The sequence below is a fragment of the Rhinolophus sinicus genome, chromosome 1 (genome assembly GCF_057876585.1).
Source record: "Rhinolophus sinicus isolate RSI-liver-muscle chromosome 1, RSI-T2T, whole genome shotgun sequence".
Lineage (NCBI taxonomy): Eukaryota > Metazoa > Chordata > Mammalia > Chiroptera > Rhinolophidae > Rhinolophus > Rhinolophus sinicus.
Window position 1 is genome coordinate 139592159 of NC_142501.1, and position 21321 is coordinate 139613479.

Here is a 21321-nt window from a genome sequence, read left to right on the forward strand (position 1 = left end):
AAGCACTGCCCAAGTATGAACGTGGAGCTCATGTCCCTGTGGTCAGTATAGCTGTTGAAGGTGTCAATTTGCAGAGGCTATTTAAAGAAGAAAAAAGAAGCATAAAAATAGAGTTGTATGGTACATATTGAGTGACTGTCAAATTGAATGTTGGTAATGTGTTTTTACCTCTAACCTAGAAGAAGTGTAAGATCTAAATTGCTACCAGCCTCCCTCAGCATGTTGGTTAATTCATTCCAATGTAAGAGCCTTATTTCTTCTACACAGAGGGAGTCTGGACTATGAGTCCAGACCTAGCCTGCCTAGTTCTACAATGTAAGGTAAAGAGTTCATTGAGATTCTAAAGATAATAGTTACAAACTCTCACATTCCAAATTAGTAAGAATGCAGTGTTTTGCCCAGATGTCTTCATGGAACATTCCTGAGGATCTCTGAGGTTGCTCACAGTTACCTGCTAGGAGTAAACATGGAATTGTTCCTATACAAGGTGGGTCCTGCAACCTCTGGCCTTCAGACATCCCGGGATTGGACCTCAGGTGCCTGAAGTATCTCTGTGTCACTGTTGGTGAGGGAGCCTGTGTGGCTGAGCTCGCGGGAGCCCTGAGGAGACAGGGCAAGGGTGACCACCATCTGTCATTGTCCGAGTGCCTTACCTCCATTCTTTTGGCACAAGTCTCTCTCCTGGACTACCTCACCTGCTCAGGGCATCCCACTGCCTGAGCCCCAAGAGTTCTGCTCTATACATGCAGCATCACGTGGGCTGTCTTTCCGAGGCGTTTCCATAGCGCCTGGTGAAGAAGGCGTACAGCATCAGCAGTGTTCTGTGCCTAGGACCATCCATCCCCTTTACTAGCCCTACTCTTGAGAACAGGTCATCAGCCCAGATTGTTTCCCTCATTTTGATGAGATTTTCCTTACAGGTCTCTTATTATCAGACCTTAGTCGGGGCCTACAAGTCTATTAGGATTGTTTTCTTTACTCCTATTTAAGGGAAGGGGTGATTCCAATCCCTTTGTCCCAGGAGAGTTTTTCGCTCCACAGAAATTCTTGAATACAGATTAATACATAAGGGGGAGATGTCATGTCCAACTCTACTTGGTGACATTTGAGACCCCAGTATAAACAGATATGTCAGGGAACGAGTGACACATAACTCGTTAGCTAAGAACATCCAAGGGCAAGGCCCTCAACAGTCCAGTTACATACAGTAACTGGAGCAGATTAGAGAGCTGGTCTTTCCAGTCGAGGTGCCAGAAGCAGTGCACTATGATCTTTGTGCCGTCATTAAGGAAAATCTAATAAAACACTTTCAAGAATTTGTAAGATTGACATGCCTCTCTCTATTTGATAATCCATGTTGGTCTGGTTGGGCTGCTATAACAAAATTCCATAGACTGGATGGCTTGTGAACAAACTGAAATGTATTTCTCACAGTTCTGGAGGCTGGGAAGTCCAAAAATCAAAGCCCCAGCAGATCCGGTGTCTAGTGAGGGTCCGTTTCCTGATTCATGGATGGTTGTCTTCTTGCTGTGTCCTCACATGGTGAAAGGGGTGAGGGAGCTCTCTGGGGTCCCTTCTACAAGGGCACTAGTCCCATTCATGAGGGTGCAGCCCTCATAGCCTAATCACCTCCTAAAAGCCTCACCTTCTAACACCATCACATTGATGGATAGGATTTCAACATGAATTTTGGAGGGGACACAAACATAGGTTATAGCCATACACACGTGAAATTTTGATTGTATAAAACAAGGGGGAGAAAGCTTGTGTTGTATCTAAAACACGATGTAGTGAAAGATAATTATTCACCACATGACCATGGGCAAAGTTGCTAATGTGTCTAAAACTGTAAAATGACGATCAGAGTCCTTCGCATGAGGCCACGTGCTCTCCAGAGTGATGAGGATAAAATGTGACTCACTTGACCTGACTACCTGGAAAGCTTTCCGTGGCTTACAGCCAACAGAGGATGCGATCCAGACTTCTTTACAAGCATGAGAGGTTCTCTGAGTTCCAGGCTGTGTGCTTTTTCAACACATCTCAGCGGTCCTTACCTTGTCTTTTGTCTCTGCTTCAGCCTTATTGCCCTGTTCGCTCTCCCCTGCGCACACTGCACTGCTCCCTACCCCCGTGGTCCTATGCTCCCGGTCCCCACCTTTGTAGAAAGCCGAAATTATGTTCTGGTTTCATACAGCAACAAAACCCCACAGGCAAGCTCTTCTTGTACAATTTGTTACCAGTACTTGGCTGTCCTTAGTCTCCTTATCAGTGGGTGGAGAACCATTTGCTTGCCCTCAAAAAAAAAAAAAGGCCAAATAACCGCGCCTTTGTCGTTTGGTATATTTATTTGGCAAACATTTACTGAGTACCTGCTGCTTGTTGTACTGGCGTTAGGAAGATGAGTAACACCCCAGCCATAGCCCCAGGGAGTCCGCATTCTGGCAAGGGGAGACTGACTAACCAGCAGCAGGCAGTCACCAATCCTGCGGGTAAGTGTTTTGCTGGGCACAGGGGAGGCCCAGACAAGGTTCCCTGTCTTCAGCCCGATAAAATACTTCAGAAGAGACTCCATGGCAGCAGGTCTTAGGGGAGGAGATAGCATTGGGTAGCCAAAAAGGAGAAGAAAAATGGGTATTTCCGATAGAGTACTGTTGGTAACCCTTTCTAGAAAATGGGTAAGGGGCTGATGGAATCCAGTCTCATTTTATTCTCACTAGAAGGTAAAATAAGCAGTTTAATTTTCTTTTCTGTTCCCCTTAAACTTGTATGTAGTTTTAAAAGTGTTGTCAACTTTGCAGGATGGTGTTACCCAGTTGAAATTGCCTCAACCTGTTGCACTGTTACAATGATTATAAGATGATTTGAAATGATCTGAAGACATTTAAAATTCGTTTGTGAACATAAAGTCTAATTAGTGGAAAGATTAAGATGATCTTAGTGAGTTAGATAATTGTGGTGGTTGCCTGTTTAAAACTTAATGTTTATCTTTTTCTGTCTTCAGATAGAAAGAAAAAAAGCACTAAATATATATACTTAATTTTTTAAATTATATTTTAAATGACCTCTTGTTAATCTCGTCTAAAACTAATGTAACTCAGTTTAAAAATTTTTGTTACTTTTAGACATATTGTTATGTAGTGGGAGGAAATACATTAAACATGTATGGGAGAAAGATGAGCAAAAATTGAAAATTGGTATTACTGCTTTTGAAATGGGTTCATTTTACATGACTATTAAATGTTGCCTTTTAAATTTAGTAGAAATGTTAGCTGTGGGGATTTTGCTTTAAAAGAAACAACACAAATAAGGAGAGGCATGTAGCTTATAACAGATTTTCAGATTCTGGAATAGTGATGAAATGTGTTTTTGGTCTGGATAATAAAATGAAATATTTCTTATCAAGTTAGAAGACTATCTCTCTTAATTTAAGGTTATGAAAAGACTGATGATGTTTCAGAGAAGACTTCACTGGCTGACCAGGAAGAAATACGGACAATATTCATCAACCAGCCCCAGCTGACAAAATTCTGCAATAACCATGTCAGGTAGGAACTGCTAAAGAAAGCTGTAGAACGGGCTATCCCAGCAGAGCCCTGCAGGCCGTCTCCCATCCACACTGAAAATGCATGCCAAGAGCTTTCAGTTAAATCAGTTAATATTTGAGAGCTTGCAGGAGGCTGTATGAATCGGCTGTTTCTCCATCTTGCAGCCAATGAGGAGATGTTAATAAGACCTGAAAGCAGGAAGAGGCAGAAAGAATCAGCAGCCATACTCTACCAATTCTGTGTATAGCATATGGATAATGAAAGCTGCTCCTGGCCAAATACCTTTGTCTTAAACCTGTTAATAGAACGATAAATTATTGTTTGGGGTTAACAAGTTTTTACATTTTAGAAAATGTCTTTGCAATTCTTCATAGAGAACTGCTTTCAACAGTTAGCCTTTAAATATTGGCTTTTGAGAGTTGTGAAATTTAGCATGGTGTTGAGGAATGGAGGGCTGTGAGAAGTACTTAACTGTTATATTTTCATTCCAACAATAATATAAAAAGTATCTCTGTTATAATTCCTATTCTTTTAGTGGCCTCTGGAACCAAGTGAGCAATCCCTGTGTTATTAGCCCACTGGTTCTCCAGTGGCAAGATTCCTAGATTTGAGACATGCCCATTTAGAATTAATATTTATAACTTCAAATTTTAGAATAACTTTTCACAGTCTGGGGAGTGTGGTATGTGTCCCTTTAATCTCCTTTCTCTATAATTAACAAGAGGAAGATTGGACATTTCCAAGAGCTAAATGGTGATGACTGACTGATGGTGAACATATCTGGTGTCTTTAGTGTGGAGTCCTAGCCAAGTTCATAGAGGGGCTGAGACAAAAAATTCAAACGGAAACCCAGAGAACTCTCCATTTCTCTGAAGTTATCCCGGGAAGGCATCTTGATTTAAAGTTTCTGGTCCTGCTCAAATTGCTGATTTTTTTTTTTCTTTTATTGCAAGATTTTGTTTTTTATTAACGTATTATACACTGTCTTAACTAAAGTTGCTCTTTGTGGGCTACTCTTAGTAATGTTAAAAAGGATGATTGGCCAACGAGAACAAAAGATATGCAGGAACTTAAACTCTTACTATTTGTTTAGACAGTCCCTTTCACGCTTTTTCATTTAGGTCAATGACCATTAGCAATAATCTCCAAAATTGAAACAGAGGGCAAATGTTCATCATCTAATTTTTTATATTATGATAGTAGAATTTTGTAAATGTGACAGCTAACTGTGCAGTAATTAAGTTTTATGCTACTTTCATTTTTGTTTTCTAGCACTGCAAAATACAACATAATCACATTCCTTCCACGATTTCTCTACTCTCAGTTCAGAAGAGCCGCCAATTCATTTTTTCTCTTTATTGCACTGCTTCAGGTAAAGTCATGTCATAAAACCTTAGTTTAACATCAAGTGTTCAAATACTAATAAATTTTTGTTAAGCCTATGACTAATCTTCTGAAGCTTCTCTGAACACAGAGAAATAAGCTGGTTTGGGTGGATATTTCTGGCTCCTGCTACAAGCAATGTTCGAATTCCACTACCTCTCAGCCTTTTGATTCATTTTTATCAGCTTATTCTGTAAATTTCATATGGCAAGGACAGTATTCATTTGGGTGCTAAAGGGGGATGGGACTTTTTCTTAAAATATCAACTTATTTTTGTAACAGTAAAACTGTCAATTCTGAACCTTGCAATACAAGAATTACCACGTTAAGTCTTGTTTCTCATTGTATTTGAGTTAATGGTAGTTAGAAAAAAAAGTTTCATATTAAAAAATAGCATACATTCATTGTAAAAAGAATCGGAACACACAGCAAAGCATAAAGAAAAAAATCTTGAACTCATTATTCCACCACCCAGAGGCAACTACTCTCTTAAAATTTGGGTGTACATTCTTCTTCTTTTTTTTTTCCCTCTCAAGCATTGTTTATTGATTTAGTTTACAAAAAGGGGACCATAGTGTACATATGTTTTATAACCTGCTTTATCCTTATAATAATGTGTGGATATTTTCCCATGTGATTCATTGTATATCTAACATAGCATTTCTAATGGTCGTATGATATTTTAGTGTATATACTGTAATCTTTTAAACCAGTCCCCCTTTGTAGGTGTTAGTCTTACACACAACTGTGACCCCCAAAAGTTAATTAACATGCTTTTCCAGATATTTGTTAGATATGGACAAATTACTTCACCCAGTGTTAATCTACCGAGATAGAAAAATCAAGGAGGCATATGTTAAGGGGCACTAAGACTTTGTTGTTTTTGAATGTATTATACACTTGCTAGTTCTCACTGATTTCTCTTTTTTTTCCCTTCAAATAGCAAATACCTGATGTATCACCAACAGGTCGCTATACAACACTGGTTCCTCTCTTATTTATTTTAGCTGTAGCAGCTATCAAAGAGATAATAGAAGATATTGTAAGTAATTTTTTTCATAAATAAATGTGACTGTTATTTTTATATACATATTTTTCAATATTAGTTTCATCTTTAAGTTGTTTAGTTCTTGGCACAGGCTATTTAAAATGTCCATTTAATTTTAAAAGTATATAGCATAGGTGCTGCCACCTCTGGAGTTAATTCCTATTGATTTCTATAGGATTAGTATTAAAGAATTTTTCTTACAGTGTTCTATTATGTTTGTAGCTTATTAATGAAAGAAATGAACAGGAATGGAAGAATTGGTTTAGAGAGAAAACTATATTTGAACATTATTTTCAATTGTGCTCAATTTTCAATTTGAACTTTATTTCAAGGTAAACACAATAACCTCCAAATTATTTAAATGTAAAGGTGTTTTTTGTATTTTTAAATTTATATACCATAGCTTTCACCTAATTAAATACCTTTGATTACTTTTCATCTTATTTTAGTAATTCTAAGTTTCCTTTTCTTTTATCTTAGTTAAGAAAAGTAACAGCACGTTTGCTATTTTTACTTTTCCGTAGTAGCAGAGAAAAGGGGAAGTGAATTTCCCCTTCATAAAATACATTACTCAAAATAAGTTCAGGCTTTTGTTTGTCCTCTATTTTAACTATTATTTTAACTACCTTAGTTGAGGAAGCCAATATTTTTTTCTATGTCCTTTAACTACTTTGCCTGTCTGAAATGACCTTCTGTCAAGCCTTAGGCAAGTCAGATGGTAAGGCGAGGAAAGGCTGAGACATTCTTTAGAAAGGTTTAATTTAGAGTTGCACAAACATTCGTATTATTTCTGTGGAGAATTAAAGTGGGATCTCATTCAGAACACATGAGCCATAGCATCACTGGACCCATTAGACACGGGTCAGCTGACCATTTCCATCAGCCCTCTCATAAACATCCAAGTCTGAGAGTACATACAGAGGTTGGTGTGTGTGTGTGTGTGTGTGTGTGTGTGTGTGTAAAACATCATAATCTTCTTGATTGGAAATGACATACTTGACAGCGACCACTAGCTAAAAGTTTCAGTGACTCTCTTCTCACCTGTGTATTGTTCCACACAGACTTATTATCATCCTTTAAGTTATGGTCAGATTTGGCAGTCTATAAGGATTGGTCTCTATCACAATTTTGTCTTTCTTTGCCTTTTGTGTTCCCTTATCTTTCTTAATTTAACCTAATTTTCACTGAGCATCGGTTGTTGTACTATTGTTTTGCAAATGTTTTTCTCATTTAATTCCTTCAATAAGTTTGAAAGTTGGATATTAACCCCATTTTAAAGGTAAGGAAGCTGAGTCTTAGAGAGGTCATCCAACTTGCCCAGAAAGGGATGGAATTTCTATCCTATCTCGTGCTCTTCCTTTGTATTATTGTGGTGAGTCACCAATAGTAATAATAATAGTTATTGAAGTTCTGGGTTCCATGTACTTACTCTATGTCCTTTATACTTATTAAATCTTATAACAGCCCTTTAAAGGATAAATGATATTATCCCCATTTTACAGATGAGGGAGAGGAGGCACAGAGGAGAAAGGTAACTTGCCCCATGTCACAGAGCTATTTAAGTGGGGCTGTCAGAATTCAAACAAGGCAGTTTGGCTCCAGAGCCCTGCCGTATAATCATTGCTCTAAATTGCCTGTCCTTTTTTTTTCTTCTCTTTTCCCTAGCAGAACTGTAAGCTCTCTAACTATGGTTTCTAGTACCCCTCTCTGAAAATACATGGTAAATAAAATGATATTCAAGAACTTTTTTTTTTAAGCGTAGGTCTTATTGGCATGATGAAATAATTGGATACTATTAGAAAGCAGCTAATTAGGCATGAAGGATATAATAGTATTGTGGGGACATAATAGTATTGTTTAAAGTCATTTTTTCCAATAAAGTCAGTGTTAAAATATGGACTAAAAATGGTCTGTAACACTGGTATAATAAGAAGTTTATATCAACCCATAAGGTGGTAGAAAGTTTGAAATATAACTCTCTAGAATGGAAAAAAAATCAAATAATAGTTTAGAACGTTGGAAGAAGAGTATCAGTAATTATAATAAATACATATATTCATTCACTCATTCAACAGACATATATGAAGCAGTACTTAGGTGGCAGGCATGCGTTAGGAAATGTACTCGGGTGTGTGAGACTTTTGCTGCAGGTAGTCATCCTGTCCCAAACGTCAGTGGCTTGAACATGAGTTTATTTTTCAGGTCTCAAACATACAGCAGGTTGTTTTTGGGGAAGGAGGGCAGGAAGCACCGTTGTTCATTTAAGTCGCTCAGATGCAGCTGAGTCAAGGCTCTGCTATGTTTGGAATGCTGGTGGTCACTGGAGTAGAGGAAGAGAGAGAAGGGAATTAGAACTAGTGACATGACAAGAGGTGGCATAACCTCAGTATCCATTGAAGTAGAAGAGAAACTGGATATTGATGAAGACTAGTGATGTCTGCCGTTCTTACATCAGTGAATAAAACAGAGGTGATATTCTACTGAACCTTCCTTTATATTCCGTTAAACAACACTGAAAACAATTTTAGGATAAAGCGTAGTACTAACTGTCTCCAGGTGAGATGCCTAAGACTCACTCACCCCAGTGCCTTTTAACTCCTGATGCTTTGGACAGTTTAACATAATATGATTTCCTGTTTTTATGTGTGACAAATGAGATATATACTTACTTGAAAATGCTTTAAAATTGTTGGAGAACTCTTAGTTTAAAAATTAAAAAGGTGTATCGTGTCAAATGTCAATTCTTAGGATGAGGGTCAAGATTGTTTGTTAATATTCTACCACTAATAAAAATATACCTTCTTTGCTATCAACTTAAACACTGATAAACTTCTTCATTACAAAACAAATATTTTAAAGTCTGCAATGTTCAGAGATCAAATACTGAGTATATGCTAGTGAGTAAAAGTAGCCATGATGGCGTTTGCAGTCCAATGAAGGACACAGATATGAATCAAGTAACCACACCAGCTCTTACGAAAATTAAATGATGCACATGCAGCCCTTAGAACAATGTCAAGTATATATAGTAAGTGCCGAAGAAATGTTAACTGTATTGTCATGATCCAAATATCATTTTGACTAAAATATAGGAAAATGGATTGTAAGGAAAACAGGACTTAGGTAGACTTGTTAGAATATTCTAGTAGCTGGTATGAGAAAAATGAAGATATCTTAGACTAAGTGGTATGGTAGAGATGAAGAAATGTAGGAAAATGAATTCAATGCATATTTAGGAACAAAATTAACAAGACTTACCACCATTTGACATGCTACGTACCCTACTTATTTTGTTTATATTCTGTCTCCAACCACTAGAATGTAAGCTTCATGAGAGCAAGAGTTTTTGTCTCTCGTTCATTGCTGTATCCTCAACTATAGTAACAGGGCCTGGCACTTATTAAATGTTTAATAAACGTTTGTGAAGGAAGAAATGGATTGGATGGGAGGGAGAAGGTGCAAGGATGACTTTCAAGTTCATGGTTTTTGTATGAGTGGATGGCGTATGGTTCTGTGTCTGGGACAAGGACCACATCTTGGGGGTTAAAGTCTTAGACTGTCCTTTGGACATAGTTTGAGGTGCCTTTGAGACTTCCAGAAGGAGATGCCAGGGAAGCAACTGGATCTAATTGACTTGAGCTCAGATGAGAGTCTTGACTGGTATATATTTATATATTGGTTATCATTGAAATGTCAGATATGAGTGAGCTAAGAGAGTATAGAATGAGAAGCAAAGAGGGCAAGAGAGTAAGCCCTCATGATAGGAATTCTACCATGAATTACAAGGGAGGAGACAAAGAAGGGGCCACGGTGCAGGTGGCACAATTGGGCAGTTATGCAATAAGAAATGGCTAATGCAGGGAGAGTTCCCAGGAGGAGGATTGGTTAATATTGCATAGTTAAGTATCCTAAAGTTCATGGAACTATTAATACAGTACCATTGATTGGCACCCTGTCAATCAAATATTGGAAATATTAAATCACTAGCTCTCAGTGGTATTAAATGAATTCTGATTATAGGACAGTAGAGGCATTTGAACTCAGAGAATAACTATATTAATTTTTATGAACTATTACTTTTAGAAAGAATAATGATCTCTTTAGGATACAAAAATGCTTTCTTTTTGTAGTCATAAGATTAGAATCTGCCTCTCTGGGTGGGTCCTTATGTGTATTCAACACAATTGTGTTTTGACAAGTAACCTAATTTATTCTGTGGTGGGAAGGTCGAGGTAAAACATGCTTCTGTACAGGAATTCTCTGTAGATGGAAAGTAATGTTCAGGATCTCCTTGGGTTGCACTAAGATTAAATTTCCTGTTGAGATGTAATGTTTCATTAATTAGCCTTTATTTGTCTCCTTCAGTTGGAAGTCTAACTATTATATATTACCAATGCGCATTGTTTCGGAAATATTTATACCTACTTTGAATATCTGATTTTACCTTGAATCATTATCTTGGACTAAAATTTACTTTGAGTTACTTTTAATTTTCTTAAGATCTTTATTAACAAATGAAAATGAATGCGTATTTTAGAGTTTTATCAATTATAAAATAAGCTCTACTGATGCTGAAATTGGACAGAACTTTAAAAATTCAGTGAAAAATAGTTGCTGGCAAATTATGTGCTTACTTTTGGAAGCAATAATTTGCCTGTTAAACGTCTACATTATTATACTTTTATCAGTGAGACTTACTCTGAGAAAGAATTATAGTGTGTTCTGTATATGGATGTGGTAAGAAATGTGTTCCACAAGCCTCCCACAGAGGCATTTTAAATGCTCTCTTTGCATTTTGTGCAATTCAGTGGCTGATAGTTTGAATGCAGTGAGTTCACACTGCCAGCTATTGTACCACTCTTCCTGAGTGTCGCTGTGTCTTGGAAGCGTCCTAATTCACGACTTCAGGCTTTTCTGTTGGAAATTGTTTTCATACGTGCACTGTTGTTCTAAAACCAACGTGTCTTCTCAGTGGAAAACTTAGGATCTCATTTGTTTTCCATTTGTTCCAACCCACCTTAATGTCAAGTATGTGCAGCTAAATCTGACCTTGGATTTTAGATGATAAAATCTTTGAGCACAGAGTTAGTTACACTCAACACTTCTCCAATGCCAAAGGAGGCTGACGTGTTACACTTGATGCTGTAAGTTCAGATGGAAGCCTTGGAAAACCATTAGTTGAACTATAGAGAAGATTGTCTCCCCTGGTCAATCAAATTCTCACCTTGCCTCTGACCTTCCATTTCCTTTTCTTACTGCTGTAAAAGTTTGGCTTATGTAATGCTCCAAACTCACCCACCTAGATATAAACCAAATCACCTGTTTAACACTCAATTTATTTCCAGTGCTTTTTGGAGAAAAGAGAATAGGATCATGTGGTCCAGTGGCTTGTGATTTGGGGGGAGGGCAGCTGTTGGGGAGCAGTAGACAAGGCTTTATGCAAAGGGTAGATGTATTTGGTTCTAGTCATTGGTAGATATCAGCACATCATTAAAGTATAGAGGATGTACTCAGCTTAATTAGATAATGAATTTCATAAGTTGAAAATATTTCAGTATCATTATTAAATGGCAGTTACAGATAATTCTCTTGGGCAATCTTCTTTTTTAAGAAAATTATTTAAGCAAAAGTTCTAAGTCAGCTTTTCAGCTCAAATTGTTGTAGTACATTAAAATTTTAGTCTTATTTTTATGATAACGTAAGATCCTTCCAAGGACCACATACCTGTACTCCCAGAGAAGACTACTGTATAAAGATGCTGTGGATTGCTTTCAGTTTAGAATTCCTGAGTACCCTCTGATTCTCCCCATCACCCCACCCCCAGCATATTTATAACATTGATACAGGTGTGAAAGGATAAAAGCCTTGAAAAACATAAGTTAAACCTCTTTTATTGTAGGCAGTATTTTGTTTTATTAATCTTACTCACTTTTTCACTTTTTTTTTTTTTTTTTTTGCTTTTAAACTTTAGAAACGACATAAAGCTGACAATGCAGTGAACAAGAAACAGACACAAGGTAGGAATTTCACATTTTATTTCTCATATCTGTCAAACACGTTCATACTAATATATACAAATCACTTCAATTAAATGTAATTCAATTGAAAATGCTATTTATCTCCTAAGTTTTTGTTCCCGGGTAGATTATTGCTTTGTAGCATCTATTATCATGACACTTAAATTAGAATTAGAGTGATTTACAGTGGTAATATTTTTAAAAAGTAACATTTTTAATGTATTTAAGTACCGCATAGCAATGTGCTTATAAGTACTGTTCATAAAATCTGCAGTGGTTTTGACAGTGTTAAATGCTGCAAAATGTCTATTTTGTTTGTGATCTATAGATATTACTCTAGAGAAGATTTATAGAAAATAATCTGATGTGATGCTTGTTGGGTAAAAGGCATATTGGAAGCACTTTGAGTTAGTTATAATGTACATGTAGATGATATATGCTCCATAAATAAATAAAATTAAAACCAGCCCAACTTCTGGGAAATGCATTGCATTTTGATATGACTCTTTTGTTGTGGGTCTCATTTTGATGCCGCCAAAAACAAATGACCTTCAACATAAGCGAATAGACCATATACTTTCAGACTTTCAGCAATACCCAGGAACATGCAAAACAGACATCCTGTCCCATCCCTGAATTTGTCCCATCTGAGAGTCTCATCTCTCGCTGATGTCCCCTGATGTGATGGGGATCAGACATGTCAGCCCAAATTAGCTGGTAATTATACACAGTATTGGTAATACTCCTGTGATTTCTATGGGACCCTGTCAAATGCTCTCCTTCTCTTCTCACCACCTTCTACCAAAGGGATTATCTACTGACTGTTGATACATTTGAGGAAATTACATTTATTAAAGTGTCACCTAATAAATTAACAAAATACTTACTGAAATTATATTATACTCCCTATGGGGACACAGGAAAGAATATAAGATGGGAACTACATAAAAGCACAAAGTAAGAGATGATTTTGTGTGGAAAATACAGGGTTTCAATGACATGAGCTCAATGTCTCTCTAAATTTTTGTGGCAAATAAAGGTTCCTATGTCAAATGCTATATGAATTTAAAAGGAGAGAAAATTGTGGGATAACTGGAGCTAGATCTTGAATATGGGGAAATTATTGGATGAACAGAGGCACATGGGGAAGACATTACATGTGAGGAGTAAGAAAGTGGGAGGAGAGGTTATCCTGAACAGAGGTGAAGAAGGCTGTTGGATTGCTTTGTTTAACCATCATTACAGCACCAGATGAAGAAGGAGATTCATACCAAGGGAAGCAAACACATGATGAAAAAGGTAGGCCAGGGTCAAATTTTACAGGGCCTTGAATACCAAGACAAGGGGATTCCAACTTTTCTTGTGTATACTGAGTAGCTATTGAAGGTTTACAAACCAGAGACAGAATGAACATACAGGTTAAAGATGGGGAGCAGAATGAATTGGAGTAGGAGGCTATTAGAAGGCTGGGAACAAAGCTACTCCAGGAAGGTAGAAAGGGACAACCACAGGGATTGAGAAAAAAAATCCCAGATGTTTTGGGGCAATATGCAGTATTTGCATTTGTTGTCATGTTGCTCAAAATGTTCGGTAACAGCTTTTGAACCAAACACTTGCAATTATTTTTACGATACATAATGGATCTTGCAGCCAACGGCTCCTGTCTTCAGGGATGGGCAATTATTTCCAAGTCTTGGCCCAAGAAGTCATTGTACAGTGAAAGAGTAGCTGTCATAGGCATAATGATTTTCGATTGCCACACCTTGAACCGATACGATCTATGATTTCCCAGGTATTTACTTACTTCCAAAATACTCCCTTTTGTCTACTACTCAGAGAAAGTATTCTTTCTTGGTTATCATTCTTGGTTCATTAGTTCATCCTGGACTAACAGGATTAGCAAAATGGCTAAACATGAAGAATAGGCAAGTGAGAAGGCAGGCTTTTAGAGTGAGTGCATATAAAACTCATGTCAAAAACAAAATATTAAAGCTATGAAAAACCATGTTCATTAGCAGAATACTTGGTACTCCCATACATAAGAAAGCATGGCTTTCAGTTTGACATTTGAAATTGTTTTCTGAGAGATCTTTCTTTTTTTCTTTTCCTAATTTGAGCATTGGTCATCTTTTTGATTTTGCAGTTGATAGGAGTTAACAGAAATGTTTAAAGGAGACTGTTTGCTGTCAGATAACTCAAATTGCTTAATGTGAAAGCCATCTGTTGTCATTAGACCAGAATGAAATTCAGTTTGCTTTCCTGAGGTAGGAGTGGGCGTAGGAGTGGGAAGGGGAATTTTTGACAGATAATTAATTTGTGACAGACATTCGAAGTATTAAGCTTAAATTTTCAATTTCTAAATGTTTACCAAGACCATGTAATGTGTAAGAGGACACCTTTCCCTTAGATTCAAATATTAACTCTTCTGTATTCTTAGAGCAATGAATCATTTCTCTCCATATTTTGCATTGAGGCACTAGAGTAACATTTTTCTCTGTCATTCCCTAACAACTTTAGAAATACAAATTCATAATTTTATTTCCAACAGTTTTAATCATTTAACTGTAGATCGGTACCTGCCTGATGCCTCATTTTCACTAGTTAATGAACTCAGCCAGTGATCCTATTATGGATTTTGGATCTAACTCAGGACTTTATAAAGTTTTCATGTTGAGCCTGTCATCAACACTTGAAAACAAGCCATTTCTTCTCCTTAGATATATAAGTTGGTTAGGTAGATGGTTCAGCGAGCTGGCAAATTTCAAATTTTATGTTGTCCTCTGAGGACCTAGTTGTTGAAGGAGAGCAGAGTAAACTGATTGTCAGAAGTTCAGGGAGTGTGAGTGAGTCTTGATGAATTTTGTGGTGCACGCCTCCCAGGGAGTTGTCACCACCTGTCTTTGCTCCTGTCTTCTTGTAGTGTGATGGCGTATGTGTACTAGATAGGAACACTGCAGAGGGCAGGTCCACCCTCCGGCTCATCTTTGTGTCCCCGTCGCTCCCAGTCCAGGGGCTTGTCCTTAGCAGGTGTTCTGTGTGTGCAGGGCACATGAACGGGTGGATGAACCCCTCTCCACATAGATACCTGAGTACTGATAAGGAAGGGAAGAGACTAAACATGAAATTCATCATCTGGGGTGTGAGCAAGATGCAAAGCAATATTTTCGTCACACTGTGTCCCAGACTGTTTCACAGGCCCTGATACAATACTAATGTGGCCGAAGCTCTTGCCACCTCTTTCCCTCCTCCATTGAAATCATTGCATCGTCATCTTATTCTGCTTTGCTTCCTGTGAACAGAGTATTGTCTGTGTCCTTAGCAATTCCATTACCCAGAGTCCCAGAACGCTGCCATATTCAGAATGCCCGATGCCCTTGCATCTAAACTTACCTTCATTTTCTCTGACTTCTTCCCTCAATAGTTGAACTCACAGTATTTAACATACCTTCCTTCATGTGTCTAGCACACATGGAGGCAGTCTCTAATTGCTTTCCCTAAATGGGGTTGTTCTGCCAAATGTAGCTCTGCAGGAATTTGTAAATGATAAATTCTTAATTATTATTATAATATGTAAATTGAAGCCAATCCCCATATGAATTAATTGTGGTTGAGGTCCCTTTCTAAATTGTAAAAATGTGCTTTTATTTTCTGTGAACTGCTGTTATGGCTAGCCAATATTTCAAGTGAAATGACAGTTTCACAGTCACAGTTTGGAGGCCTGGGGAAGGATGGGGTTCAGGTAGAGACAAAGAAAGATATTTGGGAAAATTGAAAAATGCCTCCTAATGGAACAGATTTGCTTTTTAAACAATCCCAGGTTTGGATCTGTTCCCTGACGGATGCTGTGTATACATTCTGTGAGAGTGAATGGGAGATACGACTGTGACATCTGGCACACCGTGATCACTTGCTTTGATGCTGTAGTTAAATGAGAGCCATCTTTATGACAATTAAATTGTTTAATACCTTATTTTGTTATGATAGTAGGCATTAAGTGACAATAGGTATTTATTTATTAAAGCAACTTTGCTCTGTTTTAATCTAACTTGGGAAATGACAGCGTGACATTCTTTTAAACTAGGCACATAGCTAAAAATAACAGATCTCATCTCCACCTACATCTCTCTTCCCCGGAGCTACACCAGCCTTTTAAGACATGAATTATATTGCTGGTTGTGGCTGGTAGCCGCTAACAAGGCTACTTCCCTGCAGGGCACATAGTTGCTTTTCTACCCCTGGAAACCATTTCACCTTTAAAGTCCTTAGTGGAAAAGATGTTACGTTGGTGCGGATGGAATACGTTTTTGTTCATTAAGCCTGAAATGACCTGCTAACAGGGCTGAGTCCACTGGTTCCGTTCATTTCAAGAGCTATTATGCTAAGGGCCTTGAAATTGCACTGCTCTCCTGGCTTATTGAAAAAGCGAGTGTGCTACCTTTTGTCCCCCTGAAGGGATCTCCACATCTGATCCATCCAGGGGTCCTGAACATAGGCTGTGACACATGGACATCGACTTAATTGTGAATAGTCCTTAAAAAGTATTGTTTCCATGGTCGTAAAATTTTGGCTTAAAATCTGAACACTTATATGCTCTAAATATTTTCAGACACCTATAACAGTGTTAATATTTTCAAATTATTACAAAGATTTTAGGATTCTATAAGTTGAACTGATTAGATATTTTCAACAATTGCTGTGGGTGGAGCTTATTTGGGGGAAAATATAATAGCAGATTGTCTTTCATGTGTCCTATTAATAAAAGTTGCCCACAAAAGAGCAAAATCCACTGCGGTCCTTTAGGGACTTTAGTTAAAGTGAGAGAGGAAACACAAGTGTGGTTCAAAGTTAGAACATTTGTTATTTCACTTCAGTAAATTTTTACTGGACAGCTGCCTTGTGTAAGACCCAGTGCAGGAAATGCAGAAAGAAACCAGTCTTCATTCTTATCCTACTGGGAATTATAATCTAGTCTTGAAAATAAGATGCTCACTGATGTCATAATGTAAGATAGGAAAACTAATAAAGGGCCAGATGAGAGAGGTAGGGATTCAGAAATGTCATTTGCGAGTTTCCTGAAGGACAAGTGAAATTTCAGTAAGCAGAGCTATTAGGGTGGTAGCAGTGGGTGATCCGGGAGGAAGTGGGAAGGCACGAGATACATTCTGGGAAGAGCAAATAGTCCCTTTTGGCCAGAGCATCGGACACGCCTCAGGGAGCAGTGGGCAGGGACAGGAAGGCAAGTTAGGGTCAGATTGTGTAGACTTTTGAAAACCAGGGGAAGAATTTGGAGAGAATTTCTGAAGGCTGTGGCTAGGTTCCCAGCTGTACTATTGAAAGAAGGATGTGAAAGCTGGTACGGGGAGAGCGAGGAGTGAGGCACAGAGAGAGGTTTGTTTTTGATTCATTGTTGAAGGGAGGTGACTAGGGCCATGGCTATGAGAAAGCAGGGAAAAATACACAATGGATAGATCCAAGTGGCTGTGGAAAAGGAAGGGAACCCTGTCACACACCAAATGCTGCTGAATTAAAAAAGGATCCGGACTGTGATACTCGCCATCCAGCATTTAAGAAGTGACATTTCATCACCAGAGTTCCGTTCTTACCTGGAAAGCAGTTGTGGAGCTGTGAAAACTGAAGCTCGATTGTAAAGAATGATGGCGTGATTGGTGAGGCAGTGGAGGGAGATTTTTCTTTGAAGAAATGTCTCAATGAAATAAAGGAACTGGTAGTGACTCATGACTCTGAACAAGATTGAGGAAAAACATTTTAAGAAAAGGATTGCTGACTCATCTTTTTTTTTATAGGTCACCAGTTCTCAAACAGCTTGCTGGGACTCACCCCCAGAGTTTTGTAGGCCTGGCATGGTGAAGACCTTTGTGAGAAGGTTTATAAGTTAGTTGATAGAAGTAGTATCAACTGAATACCTCTGTGTAGAATATGGGCATGAGGGGAATTCAGGAAGGTCCCTTTGTTTTTTGTCAGTAGATTCCAAGCAGATCGTTGTTTACTTTGACCTGTATAGGCAAGTTGATATAGGAGACATTTGTGCATTGTCGGTTTGTGCCCTTTAAAGTTGTCTTTGGAAGTAAGGGTCTGCATAGCAAATGAATTGATGCTTTCATACGGGTATGTTGGTTTTCCTTCTTTGCCCAGTTCAAAACCAGTCTCAGCTCCCCTCTTATCTTTCTTGATGCACTAAACTTCCTCTTCAATGCTTATTCCTGGATAGGGACTGGGTCATCCTACTTTTTCTGTGGTTTGTTTCTCTGTCCCCTGTGCCATCACTAGTGCCCATCATCCTTTAGGATAACCTGCCTCTTGTTACCCACTTCAAGAACTGGCTTGACTGCCCGCGAACAGCACCCCAGTAACTTGCAGTAATGGCCCCCGTGATAGGCCGTACAATTGCAGTGGCGACTGCCTCGCAGAGGAGACCATGCTCAAGGCTCCGCGAGCACGTCTACCTGCGCAACAGTAAGCCCTGAAAGCTGCCCGTTGCTGCAGCGACTTTAGGAATTCCCAGCAAAAGCCAACAGAATGTTTTCATTTCAAAAAAGACACGCACTACAACAAAGCTGTTAGGTCGTCACCTGCTAAGGAAAAACAAGTTTTACTTGCGGTGTTTGTTTAAAGTCTGAGATCTCCTACGCATACTGTCTAACTAGAGTGTGGAACCTTTAGCAGGTGTGTTTGGCTGGAACTGGGGAAAGGTAGAGGAGTTTTGCACTTAAAAACAGAGTTGTTAAAATACTGTGAGACAGGCCATTCTGATCATTCAGTCCATAACTTGTTCTGACTCTCCTTCACTCATCATCTCCTCTACGGCTTACCTTCGTGAACTCTCATACTCTCAAGTGTACAGCCCGTAAACTTTTGGCCCAAGGAAGCTAACCGCTCAGCAAAGGAGCCAGCACCATTTCTTGCTTCCGCTAAATCTGATTAGAACTAGGTCTGAGGAGGTCAGTGATTAAAAATAACTAGGTTGCTATTTCAGTCACCAGGATAATACACGTGATGCTGTTTATTTTCATTGTTTGGTTGTTGGTTGTTTAGGAACCAGTTCCAAAGTCAGAACAACAATGAATGACATGATTGCCTTTGATCCTTGGCCAGTATGCAATCTATATACATCCTTATATTACGTACAGCAGTTGGTCTTGATTTGCACAGAAACCTGTTACATGTTGTCAACTGATTTTTTTCACTGCCCCAGAATTCTGTGTTGTTCTCTATATCCTAAGGTGGTTCTCTAGCCTCAAGTTTGAGGAAGCTCCACACTTTCAGTCTTTATTTCTGTGTTCAGTTTTGTCTTTCATGAACAAATGAAATGCAGGGTGAGATGGGTACGCTCTGTCCTAGTAAGCCCACACGTACTGCTGGTCCCTGTGCCACCTGTGGAGTAGCAGGGTTCTATAGTACATTCAGAGAAATGTTGCTCTACTTACACAGAATGCTAATTCAGTGTAGGGACAAAAAGGAATTTACACTTTCATTAATCCAGACCACTGTAACCTTCAGAACAAATGCCAAATACACATCAGATAGACAAAATTCAACTGCTTGATAACACTGCTTGTGTAGGTGTGTAGTCAGTGGCGCTTCATACACTGCTGGTGAGAGTGTGGGTTGCTGTAGATTCTTAGGGAAATAATCTGACTGTATCTGATAAAAGCACAAACACAAATACCCAGGAGTCAGCAACACTCCTTTTGGAATCCTCTCCCATAGAAGACAATCATGTACATACATTTCAGTGTCGTTTGAGGTGGTGGGAAAAAAATGGAAGTTAGAATTTCCATCCAGAGAAGTATAGGTGAATATATTATGGTAGAATTGTTGTTTAAAACAGAATTGTTTCACAGCTGGACTGAATCAGCTCTGTGCTTATCTCTGGGACACCTGGAAGTGTGATGCTGAACTCCGACCAAGATGGATTAGGTGGTGATTTATAATGTGCCATATAGGGCTTGAAATTCCTCTGGAGGTACCCAAGACCAACTGCTGTACGTAATTTAAGGATGTATAGAGATTGATGGCTTACCTGGTTTAATATGTTATACATTCTGGCGTGGCTAATTGACTAAGGGGTATAAAACACTCCTGGAAACTTTTTCTCAGGCTTCCCAAAATTAAGATTTATCGCACATATCACAGAGGTTCAAAATCCATGTCCTAGCTTAATGAGAAGGGACCTCCGGGAATGTGCCTAGAAGTTCCTCAGGCCCCTGATGCTTGCCTGGGCTTTCATTTGCCTGCTGTGCCATATCCTCTACTTTGATTAAAGCTTTATGTGAATACATCCTGTGGAGTCTAGAGTATCTGTTCAGTTAGCTGGCCCATTGTAATGGATGCACCATACAATGAGCTATTTGTTTAAAAGGAGTTAAGTCTCTGTTCTTTGTCCTGAAAGCATCTATGATAAGTGGAAAACCAATTTGCAGAGAAATAAAATTTTTAAAGGAAAGGAAAAAAGTGCATACATACATGTTTGTCTAGAGAAAGGTGTGCGAGGAGGTATCAGTTAGTATTCCTTACCCTGAGAAAGAGGCATGACATTAGGAGACAATGTCAGCTTTTCCTTTATATACCTATCTGGTTTGTTACAAACACACGTTGGTTTTATAATTTGATAGAAAATGTTGTTGACTGAATATGTATTTAAAAGGTTCTTAGACATGTAAAATTTTGCAGCAAGCCACATTTTCCAGTGCATCTTTTCATTGATAAATTAAGAGGAAATGTTTGAGTGGAGAGTCAAATCAGAGAATGTATGTTTGGGTGGAGGCAGAGCTCCCCTAGGAGACAGAAGGACAGGTTAATAGAGAGAGAGAGAGGGAAGTATAGGGAGGTCATCTAGGGGAAGGAGGTAAAGAGGCTGGGATATGCAGAGAAGTGATGGAAGCAAGGTTGAGTGGAAGTGAACAGCCCTACAGAAGGTGGAGAAGTGAAGCAGGTTTCGAGCACTGTTTGCCGTGGTCCCATTGAAGTGCCACTGGCGTTCACCCTTCTTAGTGGAGCAAAGACTCCCTGGCATGGTCTGCGGATTTGGGGAGGCCTGTTGTGACACTTCTATCCTGTTAAGTGGAACCCAGTAGGGTAGCTCAGGGATATTTTTAGATGTGAACTAACAAACATCTGCCAAGTGGAAACATTTCAAAGAAGGCTAGTTTAGATTACAGAGCTGGAAGGGGTCGCCCTGAGCTGACATCAGAGGATGCTCATGTTACTGCATCTAATGGTTACATAACCATTTCCAGCTGTTCACACTGGAGTTGTTTCAGTAACTTACAAAACTGACAAGTCTATTTTAAGCAAATGTTTAAATAGT

At 38.7% G+C, this 21321-nt stretch overlaps 1 protein-coding gene across 7 annotated transcripts in view; it reads left to right on the top strand.

Annotated features, from left to right (window-relative positions):
• ATP8A1 (ATPase phospholipid transporting 8A1) overlaps nucleotides 1-21321 on the top strand; it is a 213703-nt gene that overhangs the window by 25467 nt on the left and 166915 nt on the right. For 3 of the 7 annotated variants that reach the window (XM_074324622.2, XM_074324625.2, XM_074324621.2), the window contains exons 1-5: nucleotides 2383-2489; nucleotides 3431-3545; nucleotides 4818-4917; nucleotides 5872-5970; nucleotides 11948-11993. In XM_074324622.2, the coding sequence (XP_074180723.1) occupies nucleotides 2399-2489; nucleotides 3431-3545; nucleotides 4818-4917; nucleotides 5872-5970; nucleotides 11948-11993 (451 nt within the window). In that variant the 5' untranslated portion in view covers nucleotides 2383-2398. Of the gene's footprint in view, nucleotides 1-2382; nucleotides 2490-3430; nucleotides 3546-4817; nucleotides 4918-5871; nucleotides 5971-11947; nucleotides 11994-21321 lie in introns of those variants that run through there. The other 4 variants (XM_019754167.3, XM_019754168.3, XM_074324626.2 and 1 more) reach the window with 2 other exon arrangements.